The sequence below is a fragment of the Scyliorhinus torazame genome, chromosome 5 (assembly GCF_047496885.1).
Source record: "Scyliorhinus torazame isolate Kashiwa2021f chromosome 5, sScyTor2.1, whole genome shotgun sequence".
NCBI lineage: Eukaryota > Metazoa > Chordata > Chondrichthyes > Carcharhiniformes > Scyliorhinidae > Scyliorhinus > Scyliorhinus torazame.
In genome coordinates, this window is record NC_092711.1 from 142,328,147 (window position 1) to 142,340,203 (window position 12,057).

At 49.0% G+C, this 12,057-nt stretch overlaps 1 protein-coding gene across 2 annotated transcripts; it reads left to right on the forward strand.

The window, feature by feature from the left end:
• The first annotated feature begins 405 nt into the window (after positions 1-405).
• On the forward strand, positions 406-7,245 carry LOC140419900 (uncharacterized). 2 transcript variants are annotated; one of them, XM_072503945.1, is made up of 2 exons: positions 406-425; positions 4,869-7,245. In XM_072503945.1, the coding sequence occupies exon 2, from the start codon at positions 5,211-5,213 to the stop codon at positions 6,162-6,164; it is 954 nt and encodes a 317-aa protein (XP_072360046.1). In that variant the 5' UTR covers positions 406-425; positions 4,869-5,210; the 3' UTR covers positions 6,165-7,245. The 2 variants fall into 2 exon arrangements, with proteins under 2 accessions (XP_072360046.1, XP_072360045.1); XM_072503944.1 differs by lacking the exon at positions 406-425 and adding an exon at positions 2,352-2,430.
• Positions 7,246-12,057: the final 4,812 nt, after the last annotated feature.

The window sequence follows — 12,057 nt, forward strand, 5'->3', positions numbered from 1 at the left end:
TGGGTTCAGTTTCACTCTCACCTATTGCCCTCCCCAGGTGCTAAGAGCGAACGTCACAATCCATTCCCGTGACTACCAACATGTACTTTGTGTCAGGGTGAGGTCACTGTCCCTCCTCCACTTTTCATCCCAGGACCAGGAGTTTGGACAGTGTCGGCCGTAGCTCCCACAATCCCCCGCGCTGGGGAACCCGCACGATCCGCCGCACGGGCGGGTGATCAGGTACTGCGCATGTCCAAGGGTGAGGGGAAGCTGCGCATGTGTGGAGGAAAGCCCTCCCCCTGACCTTCCTGCTAAGGTGTTGACCAATGGAAAAGTGGGAGGACCGAAAGGACTCTGCTCCTCCAGCCAATCAGAAGGCAGACGTTGTGTTAATGAAGATTGACCATGACACAGGCTGAAACCTCTTCCTGTCTCCAACATCTGTGAGTACCTCTTTTATTGTCGTCACAATTATTACAGAAACCAATTTACAAGGCTCCAGGCCTCATTACACTTCAAATTGACGATTAAACAGTCACTGAACACGAAACAGCTGCAAGGCACAAGGCCCAATTACATTTCACAGTAACATTGTAACAGTCATTGAACACGAAACAGCTGCAAGGCACAAGGCCCAATTACATTTCACAGTAACATTGTAACAGTCATTGAACACAAACAGCTGCAAGGCGCAGGGCCGAAATAAGTTTCCAAATACCTATTAACCAGTCACTTATCACAACCAGCCGCAAGGCACAGGCCCTACGTATAGTTCAGGTAACAATCAAACAGTCACATAACACGAACAGTCGTGAGGCACAAGGCCACGAAACCAAACGACCGTTCCAAAAGCAAGAAGGAACAGAAAACCACAAAACACAAGTACATCGAGGCAACGACCTCTGAACACACAAGACAAGCAGTCGCGGGGCACAAGGCCTCGAAACCATACGACCACTCCAACAGAAAACAAAGAAAGAAAAGGAACAAAAACCAAAAATACAACACAGGACACAGGCCCATTTCAAGGTGACGACCTCTAAACACATAAGGCAAGCAGTCGCGAGGCGAAAGGCCCCGATACAATACAGCCGCTCCGGTACAAATATGACCCACAGGGCCTCGATTCGTTTAAACAGTATCATATCAAACCCAATCACCAGGCACCAGGCCTCAATTCACCCCAGAAAAGATTTAACAGGATAGAATCAATCACCGAACACTAATCCCTGCTCGCCCACCCCCGTTCACCCCGCCCTGCAGCCGACACCCCGGAGGAAAGGCCCCCTCTCTGCTAAGAGCACAGACCCCCGGAGAGCCAGACCCAGGCGCGGCGGAGGAGAGAGGGTTCCCCCCTCCTGGACCCCGCCCAAGGGCACGGGACCATTCGGAGGGAGAGCAGTTTCGCACCAACTAGCGTTCCACCACAATTACTAAATACCATTTCGGAGAAACCGAAATGAGTTGAATGTCATAGGCTGCTAAATAAAATGAAAGCAAAGAAAACAAATCCCTCAGCACACATAGAAAAGTCTATAAAAAAAAAAAGAGTCCATTAATTTTGCACGTTCCACTTCATGACCCCGGCGCTCCAGCCAAAATTTCACAAGGAACATGTCCTCAAAGTCCTCCAATGGCAGCGGCCAGAGTCGCTCCAATGTTGGCAACAGTCGACAACGGGGAAGAAAGTCCCAGAGTCAGTCCCAACCGCCCACAGGGCGTCCAGGGGGGCTGAACCCCCAGAGACCCCAGGAACGGCAACAACCCACCCCGGGCTGCAGGCCGCGGGCCGCCCATCGGGTATCCACTCCCGGTTCAAACCCGCCGCTTCCAGCAGCCTATCCAGCTGCCATCCTTCCTCCATTCCTTCGTCCTCCATTGGGCGAACTCAAAACCGCCGACAGCAAACCTCGCAGTCCGAAGCAGCGTCTCCGCAGCTCAACCGCTGACTTGAAACACGACTGGTCGCAGTACTCCGAAACCGGTCTTCTCCCCTTCCCTCGGGGACCAGGAGCAATGGGCACCTAGTTGCTGTTCCACCCCATCCAGGAAGCTCCCAGAGGCGGCCTGCCTTTTGAATCGGCCCGGGGGCGGACACCAAGCTCGCACACAACCGCCCAAGCCTCCTCCACTTTTCATCCCAGGGGTTTGGAGACTGGGCTCCAGATGAGTAATGGCGGCCGTAGCTCCCACAATTCCCCACGCTGGGGAACCCGCTCTATCCGCCGCACGGGCGGGTGATCAGGTACTGCGCATGTCCAAGGGTGAGGGGAAGCTGCGCATGTGTGGAGGAAAGCCCTCCCCCTGACCTTCCTGCTAAAGTGTTGACCAATGGGAAAGTGGGAGGACCGGAAGGACTCTGCTCCTCCAGCCAATCAGAAGGCAGACGTTGTGTTAATGAAGATTGACCATGACACAGGCTGAAACCTCTTCCTGTCTCCAACATCTGTGAGTAAAACACTTTCTTTTCTCTCCCTTTTCATTTCTTTTCTCGTTCTGACCTTCAATTGGTCACTTGCAGCAGCTGAACGGAAAGGAAGTGAGTCCAGGGAGGATGTAGACTCTGGAAAGCTTGGGCCAGGCCTCTCTCCCTTAAAGACATTGGCATCCTTTGCTCCCTCAGCTTGACACATTTATTTGTTTGGCTAAAAGGGTGGTCTCTTTCCTCATGTTCACAATTAAAAGGGTTGTTCCCCAGAGTTTTCCCTGTGTCTACGCGGGTTTCCTGCAGGTGCTCCGGCTTCCTCCCACAAGTCCTGAAAGACGTACTGTCTGATAATTTGGACATTCTGAATGTTCCCTCTGTGTACCCGAACAGCACGGTAGCATAGTCGTTGGCACAATTGCTGCACAGCTCCAGGGTCCCAGGTTCGATTCCCGGCTTGGGTCACTGTCTGTGTGGAGTCTGCATGTTCTCCCCGTGTGTTCATGGGTTTCCTCCGGGTGCTCCGGATAACAGGCGCCGGAATGTGGCGACTCGGGGCTTTTCACAATAATTTCATTGCAGTGTTAATGTAAGCCTACTTGTGACAATAAAGATTATTATTATTAGAGTTGGCTAAAATTTAAATGGACAGTAAATAAATGTCGGACAGAGATATGTCTAGTGTTTTTACATGGTACAGATTAGATATATTATGAAAACTAATTACTGACAATCTCAGAAGGTCTGACAGCATCTGTGGAGAGAAAAGGGAACTAATGTTTCGAGTCTGCATGACGCTTTGTGACAGTTAGAGAGAACTGGGAATGGGGTCAGATTTGTACTGTAGTGGGGGAGGGGTGGAATGGAGCGGTGGGGCTGGATAGGGGCCAGCAATAGGTGGAGATATAGACAAAGATGTTGAGAACAGAAGATAAAAGGAATGCAAATGGTGGTAATTCAGGCTCAGAAGGGTGCTGATAGTGGAGATGCCAGTGTTGGACTGAGGTGAGCACAGTAAGAAGTCTTACAACATCAGGTTAAAGTCCATCATGTTTGTTTCAAACACAAACACTAGCTTTTGGAGCACTGCTCCTTCCTCAGGTGAGTCCTGATAGTGATACATAAAAAGGTTAGAATGTGCAAATGGCAGAATAAAGGTGAGCAGTCTGTAACGGGCAACTTGAAATAATTCGAATGGGGGGAGGGGAGGAAAATAATGGGGAGGGGAAAAAACGATCAATGGAAGAAATGAAAATAAAAATGGGGTAAAGGTGGTGGAGAGTCTGAGGTTGTTGAACTCAATGTTGAACTCAATGGTGTAACATGCTTAATCGGAAGATGAGGTGCTGTTCCTCCAGTTTGCGCTGGGCTTCACCTGAACATTGCAGCAAGCCAAGGACGGACATGTTGTCTGAGAGTAGGACGGTGAGTTGAAATGGCAAACGACAGGAAGGTCTGGATGGACCGGAGGTGTTCTGCAAAGTCTGGAAAAATATATTCATTTTGCTTCCGGTTTGCACCCCACTATCACCTCCACATGGTCTATCTCCAACACTTCCCTTTCCTTCCTTGACCTTTCTATTTTAATTTATGAGATAGACTGTCCACTAATATCCATTACAAACCTACCGACTCCCACGGCTACGCCGACTACAGCACTTCATGTCCCACATCTTGCAGGGACTCCATCCCATTCTCTCAGTTCCTTCACCTCCATCACATCTGTTCCGATGATGCCACATTCCAAAACGGTGCTGCTGACATGTCTTCATTCTTCCTTAACCGTGGCTTCCCACCCACTGTGGTCAATGGGGCTCTCAACCTTGTCCGACCCATCTCCCACACCTCTGCCTTCCCTCTCACTCCTCTCCCAGAACCCGGATAGAATCTCCACTGTCCTCACTTTTCACCCCACCAGCCTCCGCATTGAAGAAATTATCCTCCGCCAGTTCTGCCAACTCCAGCATGATTCCACCACCAAACACATCTTCCTCTCACTTCCCCGGTCAGCATTTGTAATTCTCTACCCCAGAGGACTGGAACCTCAGTCATCAAGTATTTTCAAATCCGAGATTGCTAACGTTTCAAGGGAGTGAAGGTATCGAGGGATATGGGGAATAGTGTTGGAAAATTATGCTGAGGTAGATTGGCCAATGCTCTCATTGAATGGTTGAGCAGGTTCGAATGGCTGACTGCAGCTCCGATTTGTTATGGTCCCTGTGTCCAGGACAGGAAGCAGTGAGCATGGATCTGTCAATCAGCCTGAATCAGCACCTTCAGGAGAATTGGGAGGGTGAATATTAGGTACAGCAGAGTGAGAATGGAGGGAGAATGTGTGGGATGGAGATTTACAGATCTTGCGGAATGCAAGAGAAAAGAATGTCCCAGTGAAACTAGAATTGTCTGTTCTGAATTTCTATCCTGTACTGACAGTGATGTCTTTTGTAAATTGTTTTTACAGGAGATTCAAAGAGGCCAAATTACAGACAAAAATCTAACATATGTCGTCTGGATCTGACAGTCCCTCAATTCCTTGGGACCTGAATATCATTGGCCTTCGAATCTAAAGGAGAAATGTTTGCCTCATCTGTCAACTTGAAAAGATTTTAAACATCATTGTGACTGGAAAAACACCCGAGTGAGAGTGTTCCAGAGCACTGACTGTGGAAAGAGCTTTAACCAGTTACACAGCCTGAAAAAACATTGCACTAGTCACAGCGGGAAGAGACCGTACACTTGTTCTGTGTGTGGACGAAGCCTCAACTGATTGTCTGAACTGGACAGACACGAGGAGACCTAAAACATGGAGAAACCATGGAAATGTGAGGACTGTGGGAAGGGATTCACAGCACCGTCTGTGCTGGAAGTTCATCGACGCAGTCATACTGGTGAGAGGCCGTTCACCTGCTCTCAGTGTGGAAAAGGATTCACTCTATTATCAGACCTGCAGAGACACCAGAGAGTTCACACTGGGGAGAAGCCTTTCATCTGCTCTCAATGTGGGAAGAGATTCACTCGGTTATCCAGCCTGCAGACACACCAGCGAGTTCACACTGGGAAGAGGCCGTTCACCTGCTCTCAGTGTGGGAAGGGATTCACTCAATTATCTGACCTGCAGAAACATCAACGAGTTCACACTGCGGGGAGGCCGTTCACGTGCTCTCAGTGTGGGAAGGGCTTCACTCAGTTATCCCACCTGCGGATCCACCAGCGAGTTCACACTGGGGAGAGGCCGTTTACGTGCTCTCAGTGTGGAAAGGGATTCACTCAGTTATCCCACCTGCGGAGACACCAGCGAGTTCACACTGGGAAGAGGCCGTTCACCTGCTCTCAGTGTGGGAAGGGATTCACTCAATTATCTGACCTGCAGAGACATCAGCGAGTTCACACTGGGGAGAGGCCATTCACCTGCTCTCAGTGTGGGAAGGGATGCACTCAGTTATCCCACCTGCGTAGCCACCAGCGAGTTCACACTGGGGAGAGGCCATTCACCTGCTCTCAGTGTGGGAAGGGATTCTCTCGGTTATCCACCCTGCGGAGCCACCAGCCAGTTCACACTGGGGAGAGGCCGTTCACCTGCTCTCAGTGTGGGAAGGGATTCTCTCGGTTATCCACCCTGCAGAGCCACCAGCGAGTTCACACTGGGGAGAGGCCGTTCACCTGCTCTCAGTGTGGGAAGAGATTTGCTTGGTTATCCAGCCTGCGGAGACACCAGAGCGTTCACACTGGGGAGGTGCCGTTCACATGCTCTGAGTAGGTGAGATATTCAGTGATCCATCCCAACTATGGAATCACTGCCAAGTTCTCACTGGGGAGAGGCCGTTCATCTGCTCTCAGTGTGGGAGAGATTTTGTGTTTCATCGCACATGCTCACACACCAAGTTCACAACTGATTACGGGGGTTGGATTCCGCTGTTCTGCTCTCAATTGCATCCAGGACTACATTTTGTTAATTCTGTCAGTTGATCAATAGGGATGGGCGGAGGGTATCTTCCTGCTGGACTGGTTGGTCTCACAAATTTGTCTCCAGTGGGCTGATGATCATTGAGCCATGTTGCAAATTCCTGGCTTCAACTTTCATGAGCATCACAGAGCGAAAGGGTGTTTGGTGGTGTAGCCATCTGGGATGGACACGTACAAAGAAACATGGACATTTGCAAAGCCTCAAGGGAAATATGGCCAATGTAAGATTCAGGCAGGCTCAGAGCCTAAATGTATATTTGTAAGCAGAAGCAGACAGGATCGAAACCCCCGGCCGATTTGCACGCTAATGACCCATTTCCCTAAGACAAAGGACTGGTACTCGGGTATCCGATACAATTCCAGACACATCGGTGCCACTCCTTTTACTCAGGAAGCATAAACAGCCAAGGTCAATGACCGCTCAGGACACGCCCAGCCATCAAGGCACCTGCCCCTTTATTGGCTCAGATCGAAGGCAGTGATCGAGGACTGCTGAATTATTGGGTCCAAACCTAAAGACCGCCCAAAAGAGAGCAAACCCCCCCAAGGATAAAGAGAGACACTGCCATGTGTTCGGTCTCTTTTGGACCTGGCGCTCCGGCAACGTCGGACTCCATCTGCAGCACCTCGACCAGAAGCAAGTTCAAGTTCAACGCTCGCTACCAGACGGATGAGCCTAGCTGAACCACACAGTTACTTCTCCAGACCCAGCAGATCCAGATTCGAACAAAGGCCACTGTTCCTCTGACCTAAGCCGGGTGCCTGAAGTTAAGTACAGGTTGTCATAGTGATAGGTGTAATTTAGCTCATAATGTTTATGTTGCATGTGTAAGTTAATCCTGTGTATAAATAAAGTATTATTGATCTTGAACTAACTAACTGGTTGTTTGGGGTCTTTGATCGATATCCGGTTGAACCTTGTGGCGGTATCATTTGATACCTGGCGACTCTGAAAGCATATCCTATTCATATCTAGATTAAGAAGGGCAACCTTACTAGCTGCCATATTTATAGCAAGTAAATATAGCAACAGTGGTTGGAAGATATTTAGTTCCCATTTCTGTTTGGAACCTCTGAAAGCATGCCACGTTGCCATGAAGATGGGCTATGGTGGTTACATGGTTCCTTTGTTTAATTTATCGACGTGTTTTTCACAAAGAAAACTCGAGATTTGAAAGGCAAGTTGTCTGTTGTAGATTGGGACGTTACAACAATAGACAGGCAATCACTAATTTTTAAGGTATTATTACATGTTGACATCAAATGTAGACTCCTTTAAGGGAACAAAAAGTCACAGGAAAAGTGATGCAACTGTGGCTAACGAGAAAATGTAGGAATTCCATTAGATCAAAGGAAGAGGCTCATAAAGTGGCCAAAATAGCCGGACGCCTGTGGATTGGTAATTGATTTAGAATTCAGCAAAGGAGGACCAAGAAACTGATAAAAGAGAAAATAGAATATGGGATCAAACTGACGAGAAACATAAAAACCGACTGGAAAAGCTCCTATAAGAATGTGAAAAGAAAAAGATTAGCCAAGACCAATGTGAGTCCGTTCCAGATAGAGACAGGAGTGTTTATAATGGGGAATAAGGAAATGTCAGAGAAACTAGAGAAACCAAACAATCTGTATCTGTCTTCACGGAGGAAGATACAGAAATCGTCCCAAAAGCACGAGAGTACTAAGGGGACTAGTGAGCACGAGGAACTGGGCGTGGTCAGTTAATCCTTGTTCCACTTACCAGCCTTCCCGAACAGGCGCCGGAATGTGGCGACTAGAGGCTTTTCACAGTAACTTCATTTGAAGCCTACTTGTGACAGTAAGCGATTTTCATTTTCATTTCACTTGTCTTCTTCAATATTCTCTTGGCTGCCTGGGAATGGCAGTGGTCACTTGATCGGCTCGGGCAGGGCAGGAGTAACTGTGTTTATCTGGGTCGGGCGGAGGGTCTGATGGGTAGTGGAGTGAGTTTCCCTCCCTGAGTTGTCCCCTTTGGAGGCCCCTGGTCTGCTCCTCCTCTGGTCCTCCTCCACAGCCTGGTATGGCAACTGCTCAGGTCAAGACCATTAGAAACTACAGAGAGTCGTGAACACAGCTCAGTCCATCACTTGAACCCGCCTCCCATCCATTGACTCTGTTTACACCTCCCGCTGCCTTGTGAAAGCAGGCAGCATAATCAAAGACCTCTCCCACCCGGGTTATTCTCTCTTCCAACCTCTTCTATCGGGCAGTGAGATACAGAAGTCTGAGAACACGCCCTAACAGATAAAAAAACAGCTTCTTCCCTGCTGTTACCAGACTCCTGAATAACTCTCTTATGGACTGACCTGATCTCTTCACACACCTTCTCCACTGAGTAGTACTGCATTCCATATGCCTCACCCGATGCCTGTGTCTATGTATTTACATTGTGTATTTATCTATGTCCTATGTTTTGTTTTTCATGTATGGAACGATTTGTATGGACTGTACGCAGAACAATACGTGTCACTGTACCTCGGTGCACGTAACAATAAAACAAATCAATCAAATCATCAATCAATCCTCTTGGGATAGGTTCCACTGGAGAGGTAGTAACCTGTGGGTTGGAGGGTTTGAGTGAGAGTTTGAGTGTTGTGGATCAATGATGTTTGAGCCCTCATTGGGTCTGAGGGTGAGGCTGAGGGGGGGGGGGGGGGGGGGGGCGATAGGCACCCTGCTCCAAGTGGGATTATATACTGACTTCCTGAATGCCCTCCTTGTTGAAGCAGGGTCTCCCGTGGGGAGACAGTGTTTTGACGCCAATGAGGCTACGCAGCTCTGCCCCGAGTATCCTTTTTGTGACGGTGTAATGTTCTTTGATTGGGCAGGTGCTGAATCTTGATATTGTCGTGTGAATAAAGAACATTAGACTTTATTTCATAAACATAATAAGAAGTCTTACAACACCAGGTTAAAGTCCAACAGGTTTGTTTCAAACACTAACTTTTGGAGCACTGCTCCTTCCTAAGGTGAATGGAAGGAGCAGTGCTCCGAAAGCTAGTGTTTGTGTTTGAAACAAACCTGTTGGACTTTAACCTGGTGTTGTAAGACTTCTTACTGTGCTCACCCCAGTCCAACGCCGGCATCTCCACATCATTTCATAAACATAGTTATTTATTACTAACACTACACTAACGAATTACTAAAATGACTCAGATTAATACAGTTGGAAATAATGGTCTAATACTAACTTACACTAAGATACTACAGAGCTACTCTCATATGCGACTGCTGCAAACTCCTTACCAACACCTTCTCCTAGAACACATGGTGTGTCCGGGTCACGTGTCTCCATACTCCACCACCTGATGGTCGGATGCTGGAAATACAACAATTATACATGTATCATTATTTACGTACAGATGATAATATAGATGACAATCTACTTATCATCACATATGGTGCAGGTTCTTATCGTCCATTCTTTGGCCAATCCTGGTGTTCCTCTCTTTTGGAGTTACTTTTCCTTGAGGAAGTAGCGTACTGATGGAGGCCCCGATTTGGTATATTGGATCTCTGGATTTCCTTTGCCGTGAGTGGGGATGGAGGATCGCACCCCTCCTGAGATGCCGAGTTGTTGGGTGCCTTGACAAATTTTCCTCTCCTTGTGGGTGGAATCTCCTTGGTGGAGGACGGTGAATCTTCTTGTGTGCACTGCCCTCGGATGTGGTGAGAGAGGAGTGAGGTTGGGTGTCCTGGCACAGTGTGGCTATCCTTGCTTTCCTGTGTATGAGGGTGGACAGGGCCGGGCCAGGTCTTGTACTGTGGTCACTTTCCTGTTGCCCCCTTTTGCTTAGGAGGTTCCTTCTTGGCCGGGGTGTCCTGAGAGGCCGAGTGAGGTTTTGAATGAGCATCTTTTTCCCTTTTTGTCTTGTGGTGAGGGGCATACGTCAGGGGACCGTGTGCTCAGGGCTGTATCCTGGTCCCTGTTATCCTGTGCTTTTATTGTTAGTCTCTTGGAAGATGCATCGGTTAGAATTTGAACCAATTGTCTGAATATTTGCTGGTCTTCTCTGTGTAATTGTGTTGAGTGATGATTGTTCTGTGCTGTGCCGGTGTTGGAGTTTTATTTGCGTCCTTTTAGGATGAGTGTCTTTGTTGATTTTTTCCTGAAATTTAAGTATGTTATTTTGGGGTTGAAGAATCGTTGACTGTTTCCTGTAACGGTAGACAGGTCTTGTACCCGAGAAGGGGACATAAGGATGTGTCATTGATGCCTCTGGTGTGACTGGACTGGGGGGAGATGTGTCCTGACGCCCGCCCGAACATGACGCCATGATTCTTATCCTGGATTCTGGTGGGTGGTGCGAGCACTCGCTACGTGGGAAGGTGTGCACCGTTTCACCATGTTTTCATGGCCTTTTCCTCCTCTCCCTTGTTCTCCAGTATATCCATTGGTACATACGGATGCACCAAGCTTAATGATTATACTGACCCATCTGTATTGTCGTCCTCCTGTCCTCTCCTGTACTTCTGTATTGCTGAGAAATTTATGCTGTGCTGCACCAATCCTGAGCTTTTGTTGGATATATATAAATAAAAAAACCTGCAAATGGCTAAAACATTGGCTCTTGTTCCTCCCAGACTGACTCACTCTCCGTGTCTACCCCCGTCATGGAAGTCTCACTGCTGGAAAGACAGATCTCCCGCAACAGTAAACCTCCCTCTGAAGAAACATTCCATTAGACTTCGGATTCTGGACACATGGAAAACCATGACTTGGATTTTATTGTGGTCATTCCCGGAACCCTCTTCCTTTTTCCTTATCCCCCGTTTATTGTACGAGTGCAAAAGTGGGTGGGTGTTGGGAAACCCCTCTCACCCCGTGTGTGTAAAAATAAACCAACCTCTTTATTTCACCTTACCTTGAGTTTGCTGTGCAAGGTATTCACAGAGAATTGAAACATTCTCCGTGGGAAAAATGGGCGAGGTCACAGCACCGATCCTCTGACCGGTGAGGGGCTCGCAGCCACGGACGTAAAACACAAAATAAATGGCCAGAGAATTGACGGGTCCTAAGCCGCGCATGCGCATGCCGATGACCTGCAACAGTCGCCCTGTACAACATGGCGCCGGCACGCGCGGACCTGACCTACCAGATAGTGCCCCCTTGGACCTCCCGTGGGCCACCAGTCCCCCATGCCCTCACCGATTCTCCCCCCTTCACCGACTGTGGAGCCGCTGGACAGTTTGCCACCATGCGGCTTCTCACACAGCTGGGACCACACGTCAACTGTGTGGTCGGGAACTCGGCCCATTGGGGGAGGGCCTTCAGCTAACATCCTGAGGCCGTCCCAATGGCATGCGGCGTACTCCTCGATGTCGCCGTTTTGGAGGGTGCGGAGCTTCGAAAAACAGGCGCCACCCCCGATTCGGTCGGAAAAAGTTATTTTCTGCCTGATCGCTGATCCCCCGGCGGGGGTGAATGGGGTGTTTCGGGACTTCTATAGCAAGCTGTATGAGTCGGAACCCCCAGCCGGGGTAGAGGTGGTTTTTAGAGGGGTTGGAGTTCCCGAAGGTGGATGAAGAGCTGTTGGAGGCCCTGAGGGACCCAATTGGACTGGTAGAAGCGGTGGAGGGTCTTGAAGCGATGCAATTGGGCAAGGCCCCGGGTCCGGACGGGTTATTAGAAATTCTCGGGGGTATTGGGACTGCTGCTAGTAAGG

Bases quoted from the DNA above. Each gene is read 5' to 3' on its own strand.
- LOC140419900 (XM_072503945.1), top strand. From the start codon at position 5,211: ATGGAGAAACCATGGAAATGTGAGGACTGTGGGAAGGGATTCACAGCA.